Source organism: Apostichopus japonicus, chromosome 10 (assembly GCF_037975245.1).
Source record: "Apostichopus japonicus isolate 1M-3 chromosome 10, ASM3797524v1, whole genome shotgun sequence".
Taxonomy (NCBI): Eukaryota; Metazoa; Echinodermata; class Holothuroidea; order Aspidochirotida; family Stichopodidae; genus Apostichopus; species Apostichopus japonicus.
Window position 1 is genome coordinate 19,076,005 of NC_092570.1, and position 26,746 is coordinate 19,102,750.

The window sequence follows — 26,746 nt, forward strand, 5'->3', positions numbered from 1 at the left end:
ACTATAGTCTCGGTTTTGTTCTCTTGCATGTATCCCATAGCCACGGTACTAGACAACTTGAAAGCCTTTCGTAGACTGAATATTATGTTCATTTGAAGTCTACTACATATAATTTTTGTCATAAAAGTGAACCTGAAGCAAAGAAGTGTGTATCATTTCTTTTTATTTCATTTGTGAAGTTCTCCTTTTTTTACCTATCACGTACGGGGATGCATTATTTATTATTGGTGTACACAAGTGATAACATTGGTATCGATCACACTGTATGCGGTCGTGTTGGTGCCGAAAGCTGGACCCGTACAACAGAGTTACCAAATAAACAAATGCAAAAATATGACGTTAACAGTGTCCTAGTGCACAACCTCATAGATGCCTGAGTTCCTGTGTTATTTTGTGGATAAGCATCTTGAAAACGCCTTAGGCCAATATGGAATGGAACCCACCCCATACTAAAGCAAATTGTATAATTAACAATCACAACTCTAAACCCTTACATAGTGGTCAATATTGGATATACAATCATACCTTTGATTATTAAGAAGGAAGTATAAAACGTACGAACCCACACCTACAGTAAAGCTTTCCACGGCTAATCTGCGCGTCAGTAGAGTATCTACTTCGGTGCATAACTAAATTTAAACATTACGTAGGCCTAGTTTTTCAGGTATAAGCAAAAAAGTACAAAAACACACTACACCCAACTAGATTAGTTCACACGCACTGCATTCATTCAGCGACGAGGAAGAGAAGTACTTCGACAGATTCTCTCATAACTACAGCGTATATGCGTGAGAACCGTGACAGTGGTTAAAACCTGTTACAGTACAAGGCACAATTGAAAAAAAGGTAAATACTGCGCCGTCGTTGTCCAACAATTTAGCCTTGTACAAATAAGTTAGGCTGAGCTAACTGTATGTATGTGTATGGTTGTGTACAGTAACCTATGCACTAGGCCTACATATAGGCTTGGTTACCGTAATTAATTCATCGTATTCGCTTGCAGTATTTGTTTACTATCCGTTATGTTCTCCTTCAAGTTGAACTTAAGCTTGGGCACATACTGTATTGGTTTGGTGATATAAGTAAATAAGTCTAAACATTCTTGTACTATAGTCAGTATTGCGAAGTTCGGCATACTGCGAAGTTCGGACACCCTAAGAAATGCACGATTTCACCATGAAAACCTACAGGAAGAGCCAAATTTCACCAAAAAGTACGAAGCTACAGTTATTTTCTCTCCAAAATGACCCGTGTGCAAGAAATTACTTACATATTTGTAAATAAAATGACGAAGATCTATGAAGTCTGTTATAATTACTGAAAGAGCAACTGCGCCACCAATTTTATCACCAGCGCCACACTGTGGGTTGCGTGTCCGAACTTCGCAATACTCTAGCAAAGAAATACCAGTTCCACAATCACGAAGAATCTTCTTGGAATACAACGTGAAAACAGTTTGCAGGAAAGAAAGTTTGGCCGTGTATCGTACTATAACACAATTCTCCCACCATATCAAGTATATTTTCAGGTGATTTATACCAGAAGATTTAGTTTTGGGGTGTTTTAAGTCTTAAGTGTCCGAACTTCGAAGTCACCATGCTACTACTAGTCTAGTACAACTTACAAGTATGCTACATACTGTAGATAACAAATTGCAGATTATAAGGCTTACAAAGTTACAGTAGGCTAAGTGTTATCCTAATCTAGTCACTACAGGAATCGTTTTACCCATTACTCATAAATTGAAATGGATCCTAGTATGCAGGGAATAAGTTAGTGTTCAAATTTTGCATGACATTTCTGAAGTCTCCGAATTGCGTCTCTTACAAAATTATTTCTGTGTGCAAAACTGCTATAGGTCTGCAGATCTCCTTGCTCCTGTATAGCAAGCTGCCCATTGTGCATTTCATTGATAACAGCTATACCGAATAAATTATTTCATGGTATGCACTGTGATGTCTCGGGTTCAATTTGACCGATTGAAAATGATTACAACACAATGATTTTGATCGCTTTTGGCTTTATTGCTTAATAGACTCAAGAGGTCACTTTCAGGTCAATACAAGGTGTACACATATAAATTATCACCCAATACGATTCCATACGTAAACAAGGGTGCAAGTGAACACTACGATTACCATATCAATACATAACATGCACCAGTCCATTCATTGTTATTAGAGAACAGATCTTTGCAACAATTGTCAGAGGTTGCAAGTCTAACCAACTGTTCACCTCAGAAAAGGGAATAAATATAAATGATGGAGAATAAAGAAATTAACTGTAATTTATACCTATTGTTCATTTATGTTAGGATAGCACTTGGAAGAGTCACTTAATTTACATATCATAGAAGTTGCATGCTTTACAGCATTCTACAATGGTCACTCTTTTAATGAGTAACTTCCCCCCCCCCCCCATGTACAGGATGCTTGGGGTGTTCATGGCTCGTTATAATGAGAGATTAACCATTCAACATGCATACTTTGTTCTTCAATCAAATTGCTGAATGCACAGAGCCTGGCTATTTTCACTACTGCTTTAAATCAGCTGGGCAGATTTAACAGAAAGTTCAACTGTAAAACAAGCAGTTCAGTAATAAAAAAATATTTGCTCATGTGTTAGAGAATGTTAGTGAATAGTCCAACACAGAAAAGGAAATATAGGTTGTAGAGAAATATCGTAGGCCACTGGCCCACTGTAGCTTTACTAATCAAGTTTTACATCCAAGTGTGATGAATACTTATAAAGTTTATACAATTTTTCTGCAGGTAAAGTCAACTGTAAACCTTAATTTGTATAACCTCAGAGGCTAGATTCAGTCAAGATGGAATTCGGAAGTAAGTTTGTCTATCTGCAAGGAGAAGACGACGATGCTGATGTGATAACATTGGAAGAAGGAGGACTGAAGAAAGCAAGCTTGGATCTGAAAAGGAATGAAGAAGATGTAAGTGTAATTCCTGATGAACAAGTGGGCGCGTTGAAGATCTAGAAGTTAAAAATGTGTCGCTGGAAACTCAGGGGAAAAAAGATGGTTCAGTGTTAGTGAATAAGATTCAAATTTGAACAGGAAACAAAGTCAGAAAGTATTTTGACACATTTCAATACGAAAACGGTGTATCATGAATTTAACTTATTCTTGAAATAAATCTCCTGCTACTGTGGTCAAAGTGGTATTTTTATGTGAAAACCACAGACCAGGAAAACTGGGAACTGGATGCTCATTACATTCACGTCCGTATATGTGTGCGTGGATGGGTCTGTGGATGTGTGCACTCTAGCGTGAGCGATATGCAGGCTGCATAATGGGCAGTGGTGTGCTGCTGGCTGGGCCGGGCATGATCTGCAGTTAAATTTGTGAGCCTTCCCTTACTGTTCTTATGCCATATATACTGTATGCATCTCTACTGTATTTTTCAATGACAGCTAGAGCAAGGTTTGAAACATAGATTTGAAGTTTTAGCTGTATGAGTGCAATGAGGGGTGAGAGTTGAAGCTACAAAAAGGTTACAAGAACATTGAACAAGCAAATAGAATTTTAAAAGCAGAAAAAATACCAGCATCGAATAAAAGAAAGGCACTAACAGAAACCAATCCCTCTGTCCGAACCCCTACCCTCTTCCCCTTGACCCCCTCAAAAATGAAATGGGTCTATCTTATACAATTATGCAGTGACTATACTTAACTTTCTTTATGCCAGCACAATACACATTAAGTTTCTGTCATTGTTGTTTTGTTGGTAACACCAGTTACAGTTTGATCGTATAGCCTATTATATGATCTTGATTCTCTTGTTTTTTCTTTCTCTGGACAGGGAGATGTTTGCATGCTGGACATTCTGGACACGGCAGGTCAAGAGGAGTATTCTGCCTTGCGAGAGCAGGTAGGATAATGCGCAGTGCAATGTAAAGCAACTCTACACATTCTACTATTAGTCTCTTTAATTCTCTTTAATTTATTAGTGGTTCATTAACATCGGTTCACGCTAGACACTGCAAGTCTTGCGATATAAAGATATTCTGACATAGCCACAAAAAAAGTAGGCATTGAAAAAAAGGTTTGTTCATATTCAGGAACCTCATACTATATGCCAATTTCTCTTGGAAATGGATATTTTTCATCAACAGAGACAGTCTGCCTATAAAAGATTTTTAACTTTTCTTTGACAGTATATGATGACGAGTAAAGCCTTTGTGATAGTTTACTCTATCGATGACAAGAATAGTTTTCAAGCAGCTCTAGACATTCACACTCTGGCCAAGAAGATTAAAGGAACATCATCATTGTCAGCCGTAAGTGTTTGTCTTCATTCCGTTAAAAAACTTCCTCTATGTGTTTGTTTACAAGTGATGAAATCTACAACAATGTGATTGGATGCCAGGCATGTTTAGTTTGAGCTGTAGCAGAGATAGTGGACATGAGGTCTTTCTGAGTAATAGCCATGTAAACTGGACACAAAAAGGTTTCAGTGTGGCATACCTTTATGAAACAATAGTCATATCTTTGCCTGAGCGCTTATGAATTAATAACTTACATCTGATCGTCCTTAAATGTTGTCATTTATGCTTAACTTAAAAAAACATAGTGTGTGAAGTGTATAGACATGTTTGATAAGTGATGTCCTGTGTGTTTGTGGGCGCATGGTGGCAGGATCATGGAATCGTGGAACTATTGAAACATTTAAGCAAAAAATGGATGTCGTGCTCTACATTTGTAATTCGTGGCATGAAGACACATACTGTATAGTGCATATCAAAGTTTTTAACTGCCTCTTCCCCCACGCAGTAAGACCTCTTGTTTTAATACTCAGATACTCTGCGGGAATAAGTCAGACCTTGAGAGTGAACGTCAAGTACCAGCTGCCGATGGCGAGAAGGAGGCGAAAGCCAGAAACATGGCTTTCATGGAAACATCAGCAAAGACTGGAGAGAATGTTACACTTGCCTTTGAAGAGCTCATCAGAAGAACGATGCGCACTGACATCGAGTACAGGGTTGGTTTCAAGACGTTCTTAAATGTAGAATTGGACTAAACGGCAGTCATTGTATGACTGAAATGTTTCAAACACTATCGCTTTTATATTCAGTTACACAGTACCATCTAGTGTATGACTGTGTATCGTGTCCAAAGTGAGGGGAATTGATGAACACATTGTAGAATGTTCCCGGTAAATATGTTAAATGTTGTCTCTATGATCTCTGTAACAGGGCATCATGAAGGAGAAGGGGAATACATATCCATGGGGAGGGCTAGTGGGGAACCAGAGCATGAACATGAATATCACTTAAGTTTACAACATGATGTTGCTTACGTTCTTTTTGTGTAATTCATTTCTCTAGAGTCTGCATTGAATATATATTTGCTCTCTACAGATTGCCGTTTTGGGTTCTGGAGGTGTCGGTAAATCCTCCATAGTGATTCGTCTCACCCAAGACATGTTCCTCGATGACTACGACCCAACCATCGAAGATTCCTTCCGTACGACCATAACTGTGAAGGGGATACCTGAGCATAAAAGATGTATGGTCTTACTTTGCATAAAAAATCTGATAAAATTGTGTAACATTCGTAGTCGTAAAGTGATTTTGGAACAGATAGCGAGTCAAGTAATTTTAGAGGTAGAGAATATAGCGTAGTGCATCACAAGGTTGGGAAGTGCAATTAACCCTTTACCATTTTTAGCTCATGTGAGTTAGTTTTATTTTATATTTTGAAAGGCCTTTTCGAATGGGCGAACAGTGGGATTCCTCCTGGATGAAAGAAATGGCCTTATAATGACCGGCCATGGCTTAAAACTAGACCTCTCGCCATTGCTCAATGTTATTACATCTGTAATGTCCTACGTACCCCTATCCACTGGACCGCAGCACTGGAGTATATTCTAATAAAACTAAATTGGGGTTTACCTATATGGAATCTTGAGAAGGGGGAAGGCGGTAGAGGATATCAAAGTAATCAAGGATTTTCAAGATTTCTCAGTTGGGTTTGATTAAAATATGTTAGGATACTCTCCCATGCTTTAATCAAACTTCACTGACTTTAAAGATGAAGGTTTGAATAGTGAGAGCCTTAGAGGGAAGCCAAGCATCCAATTGGTACTGATTAAATTACATATTTTTCAATTGGTAATTTGGTTGTTAGTATGAGAGAGAAGCGAAGTCCCTGTTTTATTAAAAAAAAATTCGATTTGATTTGAGAGATTATAAACATAGATTCACACTCGTAATCTTCAGAGAAAAAAAAATTGCAGCTCACCTCGGGAAGGAGAAGTGGAGGGGAAGTGAGAGAGGGAATTTAGCAGACAAAAATTGAATACTTTACAGATTTCTCGATGGGGTCTTAAAAGATTGAGAGGATAATAAGTGCCTGATTTAATCAAAATTTACTGACCGTTTTTACAGTAAGTTAATATCAAAATACCATACACATTGATAAATTTTGTTTTTGTTTTTACTTGTTCCAGTGAAAGTATCTGATACTTATGGTCCTCCATTGAAGTCAGTGAGAAGGGGACTGTCGTTTAAATCTTTATGTGAGTCATCCTCAGTTCATTTTCAAATATAATTCTGTGCACCCATCTACCGACAATTCAATCAACAATGCACTGTATCATGGCATATTGTTGACATAGTGTGGGCTACCATTTGCCACAACGCCCTTAAACGCTTTTACCGTAGCAACCGTTGTGCCCCTCCCTATGTAAGCAGTCTTCGTAGGTACATGGCTTCATAACTATCTCATTCATCATCAAGATTCAATCAGGGCTCACGAAATTGTCCCAATTTCCACGAATACTTTTTAGGGCACCACCAACAGCTGTTAATGCAGGTGTCACACTGTCCTGAAATTGACACCTGGTGGCCATACGAATATGGAATTTTGAATTTCCCACGAAGATGGCCCCGAACTTGGTCAACAGCCAATCAACAGTCGAATGCAGGCGTCACACTGTCTCGAAATTGACACCAGGATGGAATTTTGAATTTCGCACGAAGATAGCCCTGAACTTGTTTAACAGCCAATTAACAGCCGAATGTAGGAGTCACACTGTCTCGAAATGGACACCAGATGGTACCAAATTTGAACATTTCCTCTATCGTGTGTCCATCTGGTGTCAAGTTCAAGACAGTGTGACGCAGGCATTAAGCATCCTGAGGAAAATGCAAAGATCCCGACATTCAGGCTTGAGAAGGTATCCAATGAATTCTTTCGGCTTCCTGTATGTTTGGTAGATTATCTTGGTGGCCATTTGAAAGCTGCAAACTCGTTGTGCTGTACTATTTTAGTAAAATATCCAAGGCAATTTCTATATAATTTAACCTGCCTGCAAAAAAACAGTTGCCTGGCCCAACTCCATCCTTATTTGTTTTAGCCCTGTCCCACTCATTTCAATTGCTAACCCGTGGACATTTATTCGATCACCTAATTGAACTTTTCTCGATGTCTTCGTCAACGTGTTCTGGTATATCCTCCTACAGTGTCAGATACGTTTGGACGGAAGAATAAACAGAAAAAAAAGGTGAATGTGCCGCCTGCTCAAACCGTTAACAGAATGCCTTCCTCTGAAGTTAAGTCACACAAAACAAAGAGAGCTGATGGCAATGTAATCCTTGTTTCTCTGGGAACTCTGGAGAATGACCCCAAGATAATGACGGGAGACGCTGTATCCTGTTGCAAGTGCCCCGCCATTTTATCTCACGTCTCGACCGTAACACCATCCTCCTCTGGAGATACCTCCAAACAAACATGGACGTGGTGAGTATTTTTAATGTAAAGAAAAATTGCTTTTAATGCTATATATAATAACCTCTTGAAGACATATCTTGATCAACCTTAGTCTTCGTGTTTGCCTTCCATACTTACGTCCCTGCAAACACGAGCTCCATTATTCAACATGTGCGATTCATCTATGGTCTTTTAATGATCCAATCATCCGAATGTCTTTTCTCTTAATTTGCCATCGTTTTTATTCTTTGTGTAGTCTTGTCACCTTGTATTATCTGTTTGCTTATATTATATTATGTTGTCTGACTGTGTGATACTAAAACGGGAAGCAATCGCACAAGTAAGTATTCTGAGGAAACGATGTAAATAAAGACGTCATGTGCTGTCATAGTCTACTCATGCAGTCCCGCGGCTTGTGAGCACGATGACGTAAGGTAGCATACTCCATATATATATATCAATGCCCGGTTTACTTACACGTTGAAGTTTTTGTCAAAGTAATGGTCACTAAATTCTTGTAGAAGGTCAAATGCTATGTAATACTTGCTGTATAACTCAATTTTCCATACCATGCCTGTTTAGAGTTTTAGGCAAAGATCCCAAAGTTGTTGTCACCTGTAAAACAAGCATCTTTACTCACCAGTTATCAGGTTTTGTATGCCGCTCTTTGAGTGACCTGTCAACTTTATAATTTGTCTTAATTTTCACATCTCTTGGTCGCTTCTATTTTGTGCACTTTGACATGCAAGCCACAAAAAACAAAAAATCCTGTGATGAAAAAGAAAAGAAAAGATGTTTACCTGTTTCTATTCGGCACTTTTCCTGAATGAGGACATTTGGGCAGATTGACGTAATGTGCTCAATGTGGAGAATGTAGCCTTAAAGGAGTACATGTGTATTGCATAAACCTCCTATGGTGGGATTAGGAACCCTATTATGTTTGGTGAAGGTTAAAGGTCATATCAGAGAGAAACGAAAGTAGAAAGAACGTCTCCAGAAAGACCACAGTTTTGCTAGACCTTACGAGGTACAGGTCAATCGACTGTTTCATGTCATAATGCTTGAATATCAGTGAAAAATATACAAATATTGAAAACAGCTTTTCACTCTCTTCCACTTCCCCCCACCTTTTTCTTTATAAATCTTTGAGTTAATCATTAACATTAAAGTGGTGAATGGAGTTAAAGTAGATGGGAAACTATAATCTTAGGAACAAAATATACTTCATGATTTTTTATTTATTTATCAAAGGAAGGCAGAGGGGATGGGTGGTGGAGGGGAGACCTCTTCTCCCTTTTCTGTAGACATCAACATCTGCTGCTGCAAGGTCCCCAAGGGCATCAAGGCAACAGTTGGGGGAACTTAGATAATCATCTTTGGTTTTCTCAATGAGCAGCATATTCTCTTTTAATGAATGCTTGCTCCAAGATTGTTGTACTCTTTTTTTTCTGCAGCGATTTCTGTGACACCAAAAATGAGGTTGATGTTTCCGATGAAGAAGTAAGTGTGTGCTTGTGTTTCATTTCAGTATATAAAGAGGTTCACAAAATTTATAATTTTGCTCTTTGCAAGATTGAAAAATCACACATACACACACACGCACACGCACGTATGCCAGCATTAATGCATAGGTTACGTTTATCATCTAATCCAAAAATTAACTGACATTTTTGAAGTCACACTTCCTATATGCAATCCTGTCTGCACACTGACTTAAAAATTTAATGGACACTGCTCAATTCTCTTAAATTTCTCTCTAAAATATTGAATCTGTTCTTAGAATGATAGTGAGGACAGTTCAGGGTATTGTTCACGTTTGTTGTCAGAAGGAACACTAACATATCGCCCATTTAAGCAGTTATATATATCATGAGGTCACTCCATGACGTGAATCTTGGTTTTGTTTGTGGGTGTGGGTGCGTGTACAAGTGTTTGTGGTGCTCAGCTTGTAGACATGATATATCAAAAAGCAAATCTTAGATAAATCTCATATTTGGAATTTATGTAAACCACAAGAAGTACAAGAAGCATATTGCTTTTGGTGGAGTTCAATGGTCATTTGGGGTCACCAGGGGTCAAATTGTGAAAACCTTATAAACAAAATATCTCAAAAAGGGAAGTTTAGACAGAAATCATATTTTGTGTGTAGAAGTGCCTCATTAAGTACAAGAAGCATATTGTTTTTGATGGGGGTGAATGGTCATTTGGGGTCACCAGTGGTCAAATTGTGAAATCCTTATAAACACAATATCTCAAGAAGGGAAGTTTAGACAGATCTCATATTTTGTGTGTAGAAGTGCCTCATTAAGTACAAGAAGCCTGTTGTTTTTTATGTAGGTAAAAGATCAATTGGGGTTACTAGTGGTCAAATTGTGAAAACCTTGTAAACACAATATATCAAGAAGGTAAGCTTGGGCAGTATCATATTGTTTATATGAACCACATTGAGTACAAGAAGCCTATTGTATTGGTGGAGGTCAAAAGTCATTAACATGAGGGCATCAGGTGTCAAATTGTTAAAACCTGGTAAAATTGATATCTTAATATTGGCAGTTCAGGCAGATCTTGTAATTGGGTTAGAAGGTGTATAACATTGAGTAAAAGAAGCCTATTGATTTTGGTGGAAATCAAAAAGGTCATTTGAAGTCAGCAAACGCCAAACATTAACTTCACTCCCATTTTACCTGTCTCTCTACACTAACGCACCTTCCTTAACATAGTATTGCCAGGGAAACTTAGATCGCATAGTTGGGGTGTAATTGTACCACATTGAGAACAAGAAGCCTAATGTTGTGGGTGGAGGTCAATGGTCGTTTGAGTTCACCAGGGGTCAAATTGTGAAAATCATGTTTTTACACAATATTTTAACACGACAGATGTCATATTTAGTATGCTGATTTATCACATTTAGTAAAAGAAGCCTGTTGTAAGAGGTAAATGGTCATTTCAGGATAGCCTATTTCATTGTGAATTATTGTCTGTCACACCACACTGCTTTACTAAGATGGAGTATGTATACCCTCACTATACATTAGGTCAGATTGATGAAGAAAACTGCTCATGTTACAACATCGAAACCACAATGCAGTTTAGGATTCTGGTTCATACTATTGCATGGCATATCTTAAGAGACGCATATTTCAAATTTGGAATTTGGAAATATGTATTTTCATTTACATTTTGCTGTTGCAGATTCCCAAAGAATCTCAGGTAGATTTCTTGGAAGTGGCTTCCTCTGAACAAGGGACGGAGGTTACCCTGGAGACAGATAAACCTGTGTCACGGGCTGGCGAGGTGATTTACTGTATAGATGTCAGTTCATCAATGGGAGCTACAACAGCTCTGCCTAAGCTTCAAGGTATAAATAATGACATGATGTCTTTGTTTATAGCAGAATGGCAGAAAGACATTTTCCAAACTTCATGATTGTGCTTAACAATTTAAATAAATAATAATAATTATTATTATAACAAATATGTTAAAATTATTGTACTACAAAGATGCAATATGTTTAACTTCCCGTAAGGTTTCATATGATTGAATGTAGTGTAAGTGTGTGTCACCACGTCCTCGCAGGAATTCTATTGTTAAGCGGTATTATTAAAGGGGTATTATTAAGGTTAGGGTAAGTGGATTTAAACAATGAAAAACCAAAAGGTCCTCGGTCTGAATGTTAAACACAGCTGTGTGCCTGTGTAGGTGATATTGTCGGGTATGTGTCGGAGCTGTGTACACTAGATCCAGCTAGCCTCTTTCTCTCCAACTGCTGCCAAAAAGGAATGGTAAAAAATGGGCCAAAGGTTCTTGTAAAGCCCTGACCCACAGCATATGTATTGAAGCCAATCGTGAGAGATACTACTCGCTTTAAAGTCAGTACACCATTTTCATCACCCCAGAAATGCTGTTGAAATGGCAGAGTAAGGAAACAATAATGTACTCATGCAGCTCCTCACACAGCCCATCTAAACCATTCACTCATGTTTCTTAACGATTTACATTGATTTGTAATTTGGGTTCATTTTAGCATGCTAGTACTTAGGATAATGCAATATCTACTAATTAAAACGTTAGGATAACCCTTGTTGTTCTCAAGCTTGACCAATTCCTTGCATGTTTATATACAATTATGAACAGCAGTATGATAACTCATACAGTAGCACAAACAATCGAAAATGTAATGTATATTACAGCTATGAAACCAAACTCCAATTACCAAGAGCTGAAGCTTGTAATTCTTAATGTGGAACGTAGAATAAACACTCCGTCCAGTAGATGAAAAAGCGAGACGTGGTAGCTGAACACAGCTGACTTATCAGAATGTCTAGAGATATTTGTAGACTATGAAGGCAAAGATATCTCTTGCAGCTTACGATAAACCTGCATGCTAGTACTAAGCCAAGAACCGACGATACATGGTATCATAAAGAGCCTGTAAGTCCATGGCTTGCATTTCTACAGTTGATACTTGCCTGTTTTACAACACAAAAAAAAGGTCTGTGGTTTGAAGCTGTATGACTTTGGATAAAACAAGCCATGTGAGATAAAAACTGGATAAAAAATTGGATGAAATTGGATACAAAAAATGTGAGAGTGAAGAAGAATATGTTCCAGCTAATGCTGGATAATATGTAGGCCTACTTATTAAAGCTGGTAAAAACATTTGGTTAAATCTTGTATCAAAGGTAATGAAGTGTGATAATATTATGTCAAAGAAACATTAGCGCCCATTTGGCTAGAGTTTAATACGATGTATCCTAGCTTCCTGGTTTAACATTTGTTTGTTTTTAAACTGCTTTGTCATATTTTGTTTGTCATTTCTTCAGCTGAGTGGTTTGCCCTTCGAAGAGGAACCGTTTCTTCAGTGTCGAGACTGGATTGCATCAAGCAGGCAGTACAGAGGTATGGTTTCATAAATGATCCCAGCATATCCAGCCTTGTTTTCAATTTTTACCATCAGTGAAACAAAAATATATCTTTACTTTTTTGTTGTTTGAATATAATACATCTTCTCTGTCAAAAGCTAAATCCCTATTTCGGCTACTTGTAATATGAATTTTAAGGTTTTCTTGGTATGGAGATTTATGGCCAGTTGCCAGGCTTTTTGGTCCTCGGTTAGAAGAGCATTCAAATTGACTTGTTCATAAGATGGGGAAATAAGGCTGTGATAGCATTATTTCCTAAAGGCTTCACTGTTCACATTTGAGAAAGCAAAGAGCATCAGGACAAAAACATGCTTACAATGTCAATATGTCTTCAACAGTATGTTCATACTTGGTATGGTGATGTAACTACATAGTAAGTATATGCTATTTGCTACAACAACAACAACTTTGACCTCATTAATATTCATGAGTTGGTGAGCCTAATGGGAAATAGTCAAAAATAGCTTGTAAACGATACGTGGAGCTCTCATTCTATAATAATCTTTAAGGGATTTGCATAAGGAATTGGAATAAAAGTTGCTTTGTCAACATCATAACTGATTCCTGATACCTTGCTTATGCATTGCCTCATTAGTCAATAGATTATCTTCATATTTGGTATGCAAAGTTCATGTATATTAACATGTACAGCCTACCACACTATGAAGATGTTTAGACATGGTAACCACTAAACGTTTTTCGTTCCTGGTTGTCTCCTTCAGGCAAATTGATTTCCATGAGATTGAATCACCAGAGAAGAAGGCAGGTCTTGTGTCCTTTGGATCGATAATTCATGTTATGTGCGATAAGAAGACCAGGGTCGAGCATGGGTATGCTGCCAATGACCTGGATAAGTTACTGGCACTTGGAAAAAGTCTAGCAGAAACTGAGACCATTAAACCACTGAATGAAAATGCTGAGTAAGTTTTAACACAGTTATCATACTATAAATGTGGAAATTATAATTAAAGACCACAAGCTCTTCCTCAAAGAGGCCTATTAACTCAACATTTTAACTCAAATTTGGAATCTTTTCAATTTTTAGAAAGCCATTTCAGATGGGTAAACCATAGATAGATCTTGGATGAAAAACCCACCTTATCGAACCCGGAACCTCTCGATTGCTAAGCCTCATTGCTTCAAATGTCGCCGCCTGTATCCACTCGGCCACAGCACCGGTTATATAATAAGAAGACTATTTTGATTTATAATAGCCTTTGGTGCAACAACAGACCTTTGAACTTTAGCAAGTATCAGAAATCTTGATGACATAACTCTGACAAAACATATGTGATAAATTCAGCACCGAACTATATAATCTCTCTTCAGAGCTCTGCACGACCAGGTGTCTAAGCTAAGTCTTGCTGGATCCACAGCACTGGGACCTGCCTTGGCCCTGTCTGTGGGTTTCTTGAGCAAGACTCCCGGCTCGGAGATAGTATTGTGTACAGATGGACAACCTAACGAAGGAATTGGAAGCTTGCCAAGAGATCCTGGATTTTATGATAAGGTCAGAATCTGCCATCATTTATTTATTTCAAGACAGTGGTCTGTTGTTGAATTTTCCCTGTATATAGGGCAGGACAGCTCACTTTGTAGAGGGCAGGACAGCTCACTTTGTAGAGGGCAGGCTTTGTAATTCTGTAGCCACTGTTTTTCTTTTCTGTTTTCTTCTGTCTAGTAAATATTTTCTTTGCTCTTTCAAAATCCCCTCCCCCCATCCCTCCCAAAAGAAAGGAAACTCATCAATGCCATTCTGATATTAAACATATTGATATCTTACCTTTGTACCTATTCTCTCGCCAAGCTGATAAATTATAATTTTTCAGTGTTTTACCTCCAATACTATATGTGTACCAAAGATCATGGGGGTGGGGGGGGGGGCAGGGAGCCATATATCTAAGTTTTCATGGTGTCTCATGGTGTCCCTCTTTGACAGATTGGAGAGATCGCTCAGAAGCAACAAACCACGATATCCGTGATCGGTATCCAGACTGGTAAAGAGTACGAGCTTGAGACTGTCAGTAAGGCTGCAGCCATCACTGGTGGGACTATTAACCTTCTCAGTCCTCACGAACTCAGCCACAAGATGAGGGAACTCATGCAGGACGCAATTATCGCTACAGGTGTCGAAATCACAGCGATACTTCACCCTTACCTCTGCTTTGTCAGTGAAAAGGTAAAATCCTGCCCACAACCTACCGTGAACAATTCATCAAACATTTCTAATTTTACTAGGGAGTGGGATTGAGGCAGTGGCGTAGCTACGGGGGGGCCTGGGGGGGCCGGGGCCCCCCCATGAAATCGGCTGGCCCCCCCACTGGCCCCCCCACTGGGAATGGGGTAAAAAAAAAAATTGTAAAAAAAAAAAAAAAAAAACTCATCAGTGGGATTCACTAATATTTTTTGTTCAATAATTTGGGATATAGAGTTACACAATTTTCTCGTCTGCATCTGGCAGAATAAGAATAATACAATATCTGTAGTAATCATGAGAATGGTCATACAGCATGGCATGGCAATGGTCGATGCGACGGTTGCGACCATACACCACGAACCTTGTGCATGTGCTGCGCGATATCGATATCTACCAATACATGTTATCGGTCATCGATTGGCACAAAAACCCAGATTCTGATGACAGCTGCCTCAAGAAACCCAATAAATGGCCTAATTAGCACCGAGCCACCAATGTGGACCATTACCGAAACATCGATACGTGTTAGTCTTCCATCCCCTTCCTCTAATGCTATTTAAGTCCACATGTGGGCATTTCCTGCAAACCTACCGGTAGCCCACAGGGGTTTGAGTTGGGAGAAAGGCCTTGACACCTTGAAACAACAAATGATGCCAACCATAGGCGTTCGAGGCGGGGGGTGCAGGGGGGCAGAGTGCCCCCTAAATTTCCAGAGGACAAGAAATTCGGGCGAAAGTCCTGAAAAATTCGGGCAGCCTAAGAGGAGAAAAATTTTTTTTTTTTATATATATATATATATATATATATATATATATATATATATATATATAAATATGCAGTAGCTTGCCCGAATCTTTTTCAAATTTTTGCCCGACAATTCCATGATTTTCTTTATTTAGCATCATGATGCCCGAATATTTCCGTGTAACACCACCGTAAGCGCAGTTCATCTGGGCTACCACGCTTTTTGCACGATCAATTTTTTTTTCTTCTAACTAGTCAATTGTATACCTGGACCAAGGGCGGCGGAACCGGGGGGAAAAAGGGGGCACGTGCCCCTCCCCCACTTTTCCTCAGGTTAGAAATGTGCCTTTTTTCTACATAAAAATTGAGGTGCCTCAAGTTAGCAAGAGGCCAGGGAACCAGAATGAACACTCGGGAAGGGCCGTTTCCGGCCATCTGAGGGGTTTGTAAAACCAAAAATTTTATAAAAGTACGCTCCGCGCCAACCGATGGTGGCGCTCCGCTCAGATAGCCGTGCATACAACTTTGCAAATCCTGGCTAAGCCTGTGACTTTTAACGAATTTCTGTGAGTCAAACTCAAAGCATTTTCGAATGGAAAAAATTTGTTAAGATTTTAACAAGAAAAAAACTCTAATTCGGAAGATTCCTACATTAGCAACTAACATGATTTCACCTCATTTTGTCTCAAAAGAAAACATGTTCCTTGTTTCCCAATTTGCGCATTGGATATTGCAGTGCTAGTATGCATATTTTCCTTGAGGGGGGGGGGGGACGTTGATGGAGTGATGTGTATACACAAATAAGATAATACAATAAGAGTTATAAAGGGTACTGAATATAACGCTGCATCATTCCAATCGAATTTCTGCAAAGTGCCCTTTGATGTCGGTGCCCCCCCCCCCAGATTAAAAGTGCTTCCGCCGCCCTTGACCTGGATATCCCCGACATGAGTGTATAAAAGAAACATTTTCTTTTTCATGGATGGTGGGGGGGGGGGGAGTGTCTACAAGCCTAGAAGTACAGGTTTATCATATTCTTTGTTATATTTTATACTTTTTTGTGAGACAAATTGCAGTCTCACCCGACACAGCGACATTATCCCGCCTACGTGTCGTTGAACAATGTTTTTCTGGAGGTAGCTGAGTACTGTGTTAAAATAATAAATACGGTAACTAAATATAGCAGCTTAAAAAATATACTGTCCCATTTTTCCCCTTCAAAGTGATGTTACCATTTTTTCTTCTTCTAATTTACCAAATTATTGGGGAACTGTAAATTTCTAAAACGTGAGATTATAAAATAAAGAATGTTTAGATGCAACTTGCAAGGCCTCAGAAGTGCCGTTTCCGGCAATCTGAGAGGCATTGTGTGCCAAAAATTTTCTTGTTCGCTACGCGCCAACCGATGGTGGCGCTCCGCTTAGATAGTGTCACGGGAACTTTCGGGCACAAAAAGTTCTGCCCCCCCCCAAACTGAAATGGTCCCGTACGCCTTTGATGTCAACTTCACTCAAGTTAAAAGTCTGGCTGAGTTGGCAAGGCCAGTCAGCATGAAAGAGAGAATTTTTTTTTTGCATTTCTGTCACCAAAGTTGCACATCTTTTTGGTTGCTATTTTGCCTCACAGGTGCCATCTCCTGCGATCTGGGGGTGCTGAAATCTCAAATTTTCTCTGTACGCTCCGCGCCAACCAAGGTGGCGCTCCGCTCAGATAGTAACCCGGCCCCCCCACAAGAAAGAACAGCCCCCCCATGGCCCCCCCACTTAAAAAATCCTAGCTACGCCACTGGATTGAGGAATTCCAGGTTTATAAATATTATACAAAGTTGGGGTTTGCTACTGCAACTTGTAACAACACATATATCCTAACTTGAATTAAAGATCAATTTTTTTCTCAGAATTTCTGCTGAATCTAAAAATAAGTAAAGTTCAGGCCAGCTAGGTGGCCAAAATGACTGTTTGGAAGCTTACTGCTTTTCATATTGGCATGAAACTGACATGTACACCTAATATTTTAAGATTCTTTGTTTATATTTGTTTTGTTCCGTACACAGACCGAGTTCGACAAGAAGAGTATAGCTAAATGCAGTTTGGGGAATGTACACAAAACCACAGAACTGACCTTCAGATTCCAAAGGAAAGAAGAGTTCAAAAATGCTGAAGTTTCTGGTTTGCCTTTCCAGGTGAGCCAAGTTTTCCTTCTTTAGAAATATTTCTTGGGTTGTATGAGCTTTTAAGTTTTTTCAAAACAAATGTTTAGATGACTTCTGTTTTTTAGGGCGTAGGGGGAGGGGTGGGTGGTGTATTTTGCTAATTAGATGACATATTGGCATTTTGGTCACTGCTATTGCTGACAAAGGAATCTGAATAATCATCGGAAACAGGAGATTGTGTTCTTGTCGCTTGAAGAGAAGACAAATAAGGAAAAAGAGCTAAATAGTATTTACTTTCATGAGCCTATAGCTGCCATTCTGAAAGTGGTTTTTGAAGTCACAAAAAGCAACCATTTTGATGATAAAGAAGATGAAAACAAATCACAATAGTCTAGGACATTTACTAAGATGGTTCTCTTCCCTCCTTTTCATCAAACTAAAAGTGTTTGTTAAGAATCAGTTAGTATTATTGAAGTTTAATTGTTAAGCAAATGGATTGAAATAATATTCAATACCTGCTAAATAAAACAAGGTACTTTATGGTGAAATTGATTGGCTGTTTGTTATCAATAAGAACGGTGAAACTTATGACAAATTTTGGAAATTCTCATAAAGCAGTAATATGCATAAAATCAAAATGCAATTAAGTATGCTTTGAGAGCACAAAAGAAAAAAATCCACCTCATGGTTGCCTTCATTTGTAGATTCAAGTTCGTTACACCACCAAAGATGGGAGAACATTTCTTCGGATTTTGACAGAGAAACGTGAGACAACATCAGACAGAAATCGAATGGAAACGGTAAGATACTTTATCCTTGCTATCCATAATGTCAAGAAAGTTATTGCTGAAACAGAACTTAGAACCGATTGCTGTGGTAGTAAATATAACTATGACTATAACTGGGTTTTCAGAAAGGTCTAGGTGGTGGTTATTCTAGATAACTCTAGATAATTTCTTATTTGCACTCATCAGTACCAGAACATAGCATTTTGAGTTGCAATTTGAATTGACTTTGTCACAATCTCTACTACTGCACTTTCAAAATAAAGAGGAAAATTACTCAAGAGTGCAATCTGTAACATATTATTTTAGTCAATCTAAAACACCAGAAATGATTAAGGAAGAATCACAAAAGTGTAGAAAGAAATTGCTCTCAATTTGTGGGACGCAAATTTTCTTTACTCGAACGTGTGGTCAATAGTATCCACTTGTCAATAGTATCCACTTGTCAATAACTACTGACTAAGCAGTCGTTTCTTGTGTATGAATCTCATAGTTTGGATGAAGAGTAATACCATGTAGTTATGAGTGAATATTACGTAGACGTTGCTATAACTCACTACAAAACTTGCAACCTTTAACCATTGATCGGAAAAAGAAAAGCTACACTCCTTATGCTATGGGTTATGGCCAGGACCTCCTCGGTATGCACGCCGTGATATGTGGTATGCAAGCCTATGCATCAGGATAAAATACAGGCGTTGCCTGTGCACCAGGATATTCTATGGGGCGTTACCTGTGCACTAGGATATATTATGGGATATTACCTGTGCACCAGGTTATCTATGGGGTGTTGCCTGTGTACCAGAATATTTTATGTGGCATGGCCTGTGCACCAGGATATTTTATGTGGCATTGCTTGTGCACCAGGATATTTTATGGGGTGTTGCCTGTGCACCAGAATATTCCATGGGGTGTTGCCTTTTCACCAGTATATTCTATGGGGCGTTGCAGGTTCTGAAGATGTGGATTCTTTAATTGAACAACATCATCAAGGATGCTAAGATGCAAATTGACGCTATATTTGTTTTGTGACATCTGATACAGTGATTGTTGAGTTCCCAGCAGCACAATAGACCATTGTTGATATTTGCCATCAATTATGCAACCCTTTGTGTCTATAATTATTGCTGAAAATAAAGGGGAAAATCATATCATCATGACGACGATAAATAATAGAAAAGGGAGAAAGAAGCACTTCATAGTTTGAACCGTCTCTCTAACAGAACTTGAATATTCCGGTAGTTGGTGCCATGGCAATGAAGGAATCTGCTGCCCAAGCTCAAGCCGGAGATGTCCTGGGAGCAAGATTGAATCTGTAAGTACTTTCTCTTTCCAAACTGCTCTGCAGGTTAAGGTATTCTGTAGCCCTCCAGGCTTATTTACTTATTTCATCTAGTAATATGACTATAATATTCTTTGCTTTCACTAAACTAATACAACATGTTTCACTAACTAATGAAACATTATTGCCCCGTAGACATCACATGATTCTCATCTAGCATTGGCAGGAAAATTCACGGTTCGTCGTTCGGTGAAATGGCACATTGGAAGTACAAATTTAGTTGCCATATTGTTAGAGTGTTAGATCAACTTATTATTTTAGTTTCAGCTTGTAAATATCAGTAAATATTTCCTCTTTGTTTGTGTATATTCCTGTATTTGTTGTTTTCTGGTAGAAGTCAATTAACCGGATGAAATAAATGGTGACCTGTGAGGTAACTTGCAAATATAGTGGGGTACACCAGGTGTGTGGCTGCACCCTACGGGAAGTCCCCAGGGGACACGTAGACTTGGTGCACTGGAGAAAGGAATGAAAGATAAGGAACTAAAACGATTACTCAATTTCTCAACATCTAATTCCTACGATGCTAAAGCTAAGTAAAGTAAGAGCATTTAAGGACTGGATGTTGATATATCAAGCATTCCTGCACCTCAATCACAATAACATTGCCTTGATATTTCCAAAATTGCCTCGGTGACCATTTGAAAGCTGTGTTTGTGTCCCTACCCCTTCCACACATGATGTAATACCCTTAAGACTCATTAGTTACAGAGGACAACAACAACCATGTCCCTTGTCATAGACTTCCTGGTATATATCTCCTTCAGTGACGGAACTCCAGTGAAATAAGTGTCAGAAAATAAAAACCAACAAGGGGCTGATAAAAATCTAGATGTAGGGCTCTACGAACAATCTCGTCGTTTGCTTCTGTTTCTGTCAATTCTGAACAATGTCACGTTTTTCTCACTCAGTAAAAGAAAGGCTAGCTCGGTTACCTTTCAAATTTATGAATATTTTCTTCGTCATCTGATCTCCAGCAGTGATGCTTTAATACTTGGCTCTACAAGAGATGGTTCGCAGCATATTATATTTCCTTTTACCTTAAATTACTGAAATTATACACATGATTTCAAATTCCATCTCATTTCAAATCATTTACAGGCAACGTCACCATCTCATGACCTATTCCAGTGCAAACCAGAGTTTCGACAATGGAAGTGAATATTTGGCCTTGGAAAGAAATCTCCTTGAGTTTGAAGATATTTTAACAGTAAGAATTAATACAGTCACCTTTCCAAAAGTCACATTTCACCATATACTGTATGGCTAAATATATGTAAAATGTGCAAGATAAAATGAAGATTTCTCTTAATTGTCATTCAATACTATTTGTTTGTACTTATTCAATAGAAAAGCCTCATCAGTGATCACAACACTAATGGCTTCAGCCCCAATTCTAATATGCAAAGTGGGGCAATAGGCAAGGGGGTCCACTCAAGCTAGGTACCACAAACTGTGGCAGGTCAAATCTACTTGCACGCACGTTTCATATTTTTAATACAAGACATCAGTTTGTATTTAGGGAGCACTGATGGGAGTTTGTTGCAAAAGAGTCTCAGTTCAATAAAGTAGTTTTCCAAGTGACTGAGTAGAGTTTTTCCTGTGCAAATCAACCAAAGACCTCCATTGACATTTCTTGCAGTAAACTTGAATAAAAGAGACATCAAAAAGCATTTATTCCTAAATAAGCGTTATACGGATGCAAATAATTATGCACATGTCTTTGTAATTTGTTTTTGTTGCCACCTATGTTTTTCTTCTTTATCTTCATAAAGGCACCTCAAGGTTCGACACTCAGCACCGATCTGCACCAGGTTAGCCAAGAACGGACGGCCATGAAGATGAAAGGTAGATTAGGAAAGAAGAAGCAGTTGCTCTCAAATGTTAAACAGACTTCGTCACTTCATCAAGAGAAATTCTACAAATATTAAGTGAACTTATACAATGTTAATGGCAAAAACCCCTTGCATGGTTTCTTTTCTTTTTCTTTATGGTGGTGATTTATTAAAACAAAATTGTACAAAGGTTGCCAAGTTGCAAGATAACAGTTTGAGACGCTCTTAATGGGAGGCATGTTGAAAGGAAGAATATAACATACAGCAACTCGCTTATTGTATTTTATGTACATTGCTTATCATTGTAGAAACGTTATTCTCAACACCCTTCCCTTTTAATTTTTTCGCTTTGTTGATGTTTTATAATACATTTTTGCCTGAAATATGAAATCAGATATTCCTTAAAATAAGAACAAAGTTCTTTCATAATTTGAATTTATCTATTTGCAATTGTCTGTTTGATCTCTACAGACTCTGGTTTACTATTTCATCCTTAGCTACATATGTTAAATATGATATTTTGAAATCACTTTTAATTTTGCAAACTTTCTTCTAAAAATGTTGTACTCTTCATTTCATATATTGTTTATTAAAACAAAGTGTCTACATGTATATCACTTACTTTTAACATGATTTTACCTTCAACATATACAAAAACTGAAGCAGCTAGTTTAACCCGAGTCTTTACTTGTCTTTTTAGTTATGCCATATACAAGCTGCCATGTGTCCATTTTTTTATTTTTCATTTTATATTAATATAAAAACTGCAAACAACAAGGAAACTCAATAAATGACCCCTCCCCCTCCCACAAAAGGTAATGAAAGAAAGAAAAGTTTGCCCAGCAGTCTTTCATAACTCAAACCTTTGATAACATTGCCTCTCATTTTAATAGTTCTCGGTAAATATAAGTATATATTTTTTTAGTATTTATTTGTTTTGCCACAAAAGTACAAAGTGGAGGGAAGTCTTCCATAAAGCTTAAAAGCTTAACAGTGTGGAAGACTCCCTGAAGAAAGAAAAGAAAAGAAAAAAACAAAATATATATATGTGAAATATATGTAAAATATGTAATCAGATATTCCTTAAGATAAGAACAAATTTCTTTCATAATTTGAACTCAGCTATTTGCAATTGTCTGTTTGATCTGTATAGACTCTATGGTTTACTATTTCATCCTTAGCTACATATGTAAAATATGATATTTTGAAATCACTTTTATTTTTGCAAACTTTCGTCTAAAAATGTCTGAATGTTCATTTCATACATTGTTTATTTAAAAAATGTGTCTACATGTATATAACTTACTTTTAACATGTTTTTACCTTCAACATATACAAAAACCGAAGCAGCTAGTTTAACCCGAGTCTTTACTTGTCTCTGTAGTAATTTCATTTCTTTATTAAATTTAAATGATTCTTAATCCATATTTCCCCATGCCTCCACAAGCCTGGGGATATACCCCTACTCCAGCGGTTATGCCCCTTCCCTTGGGCTATACTGCTTCCCTGGACTATACCTCTTCCGACCTTCCCCAGTTCCCTACGTCAGGCCTGTGGTAATGTCAAAGTACCGAAAGGTGATTGCACGCATATCTGCATTTATTTGACTATTACCAGCGATGTGCAATATAATTTTATCACATGAATATATTCTTTTATTAACACAAACCATTTAAACATTTCTTCACGCCCAATCATCTATATCTTACCCAGACATGTGTATCACGTACCACAGAGTTGTACATAACAGCTACCTTCGTGCATACTTTCCACTAAATCGTCAAAACTAATTTAGATTCCAGACTTGTTTCGTAGAAATAACTCATTAGCTAAAAAAACAATACCTTACATTAGATCCGACATGCTTAAACTTTTATATCACAATTTAAAGATCCTAACTAATTTTCAGTCCAACAGCAGGAGTCCTGCTTTTTAAATTTGGTCATATATGTCAGATTAACATTCAAACGTGCTCTACATATAATTCTTAACATGTCAAAATCTCTTCAACCGTATTTCCGATTTAATTTATACTTGGTATGGTGATGTAACTACCACAACAACCACAGTATGAAGTGTCATATAGGCAAAATAGAGGTAAAATGACATCACCCATTGACAAAATATCAGCTAAACTTCAAGGGGAAATAAACCCTGGCTTTTTCTTTGCTTAGAGAATTCCGTTTGCAGTCCGCTCTATTCGACAGAAGCAACACGAATGCCTGGAAACATTTCTTTCAACCTTGAAAATCGATTTTATTGTCAACCATGGCATTCGCCAATTTAATTGAATTCCGACAGTTCCCGCTTGTTTCGTGACGTTAGCGTGCCACAAATTGCATTTCACAGTATCGTAGGAAGGTACTTTTGAGTGTGGGGGGGGGGGGGTGAAGAATGATGACCGGCCTGGTTGCATTTCCAGGTTGCCTCAGATGCAATTTGCTGCTCCAAATGAGATTTTTTTCTCATTTGGAAATGAAAAAGGGGTTTTCTGACTTGCGGAGCAGGGGCGGAATGATACTTCCGCCCCCATATGTTTCACCGGGGGGGGGGGGGGCTGGGTTCCTACACCCTTGGCATTTCAACTCATACGTTAGGATGCGCCGTTCACAATACCTATGGCAATGTCTTGTCAATTTTCCTTTTCATGTAGATAATTTGTATATAAATACGGTACATTTAACATGGTGAACAACAAACAAGGAAAGATCATTTACCATGTAGTAGCTTAAACCAAATGCTGATGTAGTTAGTCCTTTGTAAAAATAAGAGAAATAAATAAGAGAATTAGAGAAATACGAATGAGAATTCCTTAACAAATAATCAGTTCAAAGCTTTGCCAAAGATTGCACAATTTTGCGTCTAAGCCATCTTTAATAAACAAAAATTTATCAAGGGGAGGGTGACACCCCTACTCTTAGAACCCCCCCCCCCAGTACGGCATCACCGACCGGGGTGACAAAGAAAAGTTTCGACCCGGGTACCAAATGACAATTTCAATACATTATACTCATAACCGGCATCAGGATGTTTCATGCGACTCGTGTAGTAGGCTATTTTTCTTGGGATAAGGTTTCAAACATCTGGTTAAAACATATTGGGACGACCCCGTACGCCTATGTATACAGCATTGCTAGGTAAAGGTGAGTAATAAGGTTTTCGTCCGATTGTACAATACAATTAATCGCTGTAGGTTCTGATAGGATTTTACTTTTGTAAAGAATTTGATTATATTATATGTTTTGGAGTAAGGATACTTTACCCCTGTGGTATACGCAAACGCCTGTTTGGACTGGCTGTTTTATGTTACATGTGTAGCTTTTTGAACGACGTGACTCTCGCTGAACAGCCAATAGGCAAAGAGGCAAGAAAATCAAAGTAAAGCAAACTAAGGTAAATATTCAATCGCGACCCAGCAGATTAACACACTGATGGTAAAAAAAGATAATACTTGTTGAGGTTGAAGTTCAAGTTCAAACAGTATATGCAAACAACAAAACACAGTTATTTAAATACCAGCGCGATATTTGAAATGTCATTTCATTCAATTCAACGTTCGTTTGTGAGGGATCGTCGGTCTGGCAGATGAAAACTCGAGTTCTTTATATCACCGACAGATTTGACGAACTGAATTCTAACCATGGATTATAAGTTCAGGTATGTTCTTACTTTTACCTCAGTCCTTGACAAACTTTCGGCATAACGTAACTTTAGTAGCCTACTAGTCCATATTAGTGTATTTGTGATGCTTACAAGAAAAAGCCATTTGCCAAAGTCTATTCATATAAGGTATACGATTCCGTTCAGCGCAACGTTCGCTTTGATCGTTTTGTCATCTGTCCTTCTAGCAGTCCTTATAACATATTGTATGAACATTGGCGGATCCAGGGGGTGACTAGACCCCCCCTTTCTTTCCAAACCCCCAAAAAAATGATAATTAGCACAACATTGTGTGTAAGTATAACGATAGAAATCATGTATAACCAATATTTTGCCTCGGAATGCACTATTTCACGTGAGAAGTTTTTTTTTGGGGGGGTGGGGGTGGGATGAATCACCACACCCCTTACATGGGAGTCGGCTTAAACGATCTCAGGGCTACACCCCCTCCTGTTAAAAATCCTGGATCCACTCCTGATAAAGGCGAGCCAAAGTAAAGTAAGGGGGCTGGTTCGTGCACAATGCTTTCTGTTATAGTACCATATATAGGGGCAGTCCTTGCGCGAAGCTTTACTCTTGTCTTCGCACCATACTGTGTGTAATACGGTAGCGGCAAGGGGTGTCCATATTTCGTATATAATCAGAGGTTTATTCACCTATAATTTAAAAACACTTTCCCACCCGTACGGTGTTTGCATCTCTTCACTGACAGTTTTCTGTGAGGGTTGAATCAAACACTCTGTATGTTTTCAAGTTATATTTTGCTAGTGGTATGGACTTGTTTATTGCATTGACAGAAGAAAAAGTGGACCAGAAATTGACCAAGGCATTTAAATGAAATGTTATGTTAACCATTGGCCAGTGTTATCTTAATGTTGGGAAGACTTTTCTATAGGAGAGTACGAATCATACACTCACTATAAGTAGCAGTTAATTGTTCTCAGAGCAAGCACGAGGGTAGGCTACTTACTGTTCCATAGTGCTCTGCATCTCCATCCTTAGCCTAGCCTATCAGCAACAACTGACTCTGACACGTGTATTCGCATGATAGGGATAAGAAATATATCATTCATAGTTATTTGTTGAACCAGAAAGCCAAAATCTTTAGTGGTTGCTTGACTTGGACTTGATTCAAACTTGAGTTTACTTGAGACTTGACTTTACAAGTCATTATTGGAACAGTGACCTAACTTGATTTGTTGATAAAATAATTTGTTTTGCATATCTATATTTGAATAAATTCTACTTCTTGAAATTTCTAGAATAACTCTGCCAATTGCCTGGTTTTATTATGCGCAATTGACACAAATATTCGGTTTAGCTTGTTTTGACACTTAGATTCCAATTGAAAAAAAAGGAGGGAAAAGAGATGAAGAAGGGGCGG

At 38.2% G+C, this 26,746-nt stretch overlaps 1 protein-coding gene across 3 annotated transcripts; it reads left to right on the forward strand.

The window, feature by feature from the left end:
• Positions 1-666: 666 nt before the first annotated feature.
• On the forward strand, positions 667-23,061 carry LOC139975302 (circularly permutated Ras protein 1-like). Of its 3 annotated transcripts, none has more exons than XM_071983127.1 (19): positions 667-846; positions 2,772-2,947; positions 3,815-3,883; positions 4,170-4,292; positions 4,811-4,993; positions 5,373-5,520; positions 6,464-6,532; positions 7,479-7,755; positions 9,180-9,225; positions 10,918-11,083; positions 12,549-12,624; positions 13,370-13,567; positions 13,977-14,157; positions 14,587-14,826; positions 17,642-17,770; positions 18,445-18,540; positions 19,749-19,840; positions 20,969-21,077; positions 21,643-23,061. In XM_071983127.1, exons 2-19 carry the CDS (start codon positions 2,828-2,830, stop codon positions 21,796-21,798), a joined length of 2,478 nt encoding a protein of 825 aa, XP_071839228.1. In that variant the 5' UTR covers positions 667-846; positions 2,772-2,827; the 3' UTR covers positions 21,799-23,061. The 3 variants fall into 3 exon arrangements, with proteins under 3 accessions (XP_071839228.1, XP_071839227.1, XP_071839229.1); XM_071983126.1 differs by having other exon boundaries at positions 667-843; positions 2,770-2,947; XM_071983128.1 differs by lacking the exons at positions 20,969-21,077; positions 21,643-23,061 and adding an exon at positions 20,202-20,521 and having other exon boundaries at positions 667-843; positions 2,770-2,947.
• The last annotated feature ends 3,685 nt before the right edge of the window (positions 23,062-26,746 follow it).

Coding starts and splice junctions, on each gene's coding strand:
- LOC139975302 (XM_071983127.1), top strand. CDS start 2,828: ATGGAATTCGGAAGTAAGTTTGTCTATCTGCAAGGAGAAGACGACGAT. Junction 4,293..4,810: donor GAACATCATCATTGTCAGCC/GTAAGTGTTTGT, acceptor TTTAATACTCAG/ATACTCTGCGGGAATAAGTC. Junction 4,994..5,372: donor GCACTGACATCGAGTACAGG/GTTGGTTTCAAG, acceptor TGCTCTCTACAG/ATTGCCGTTTTGGGTTCTGG.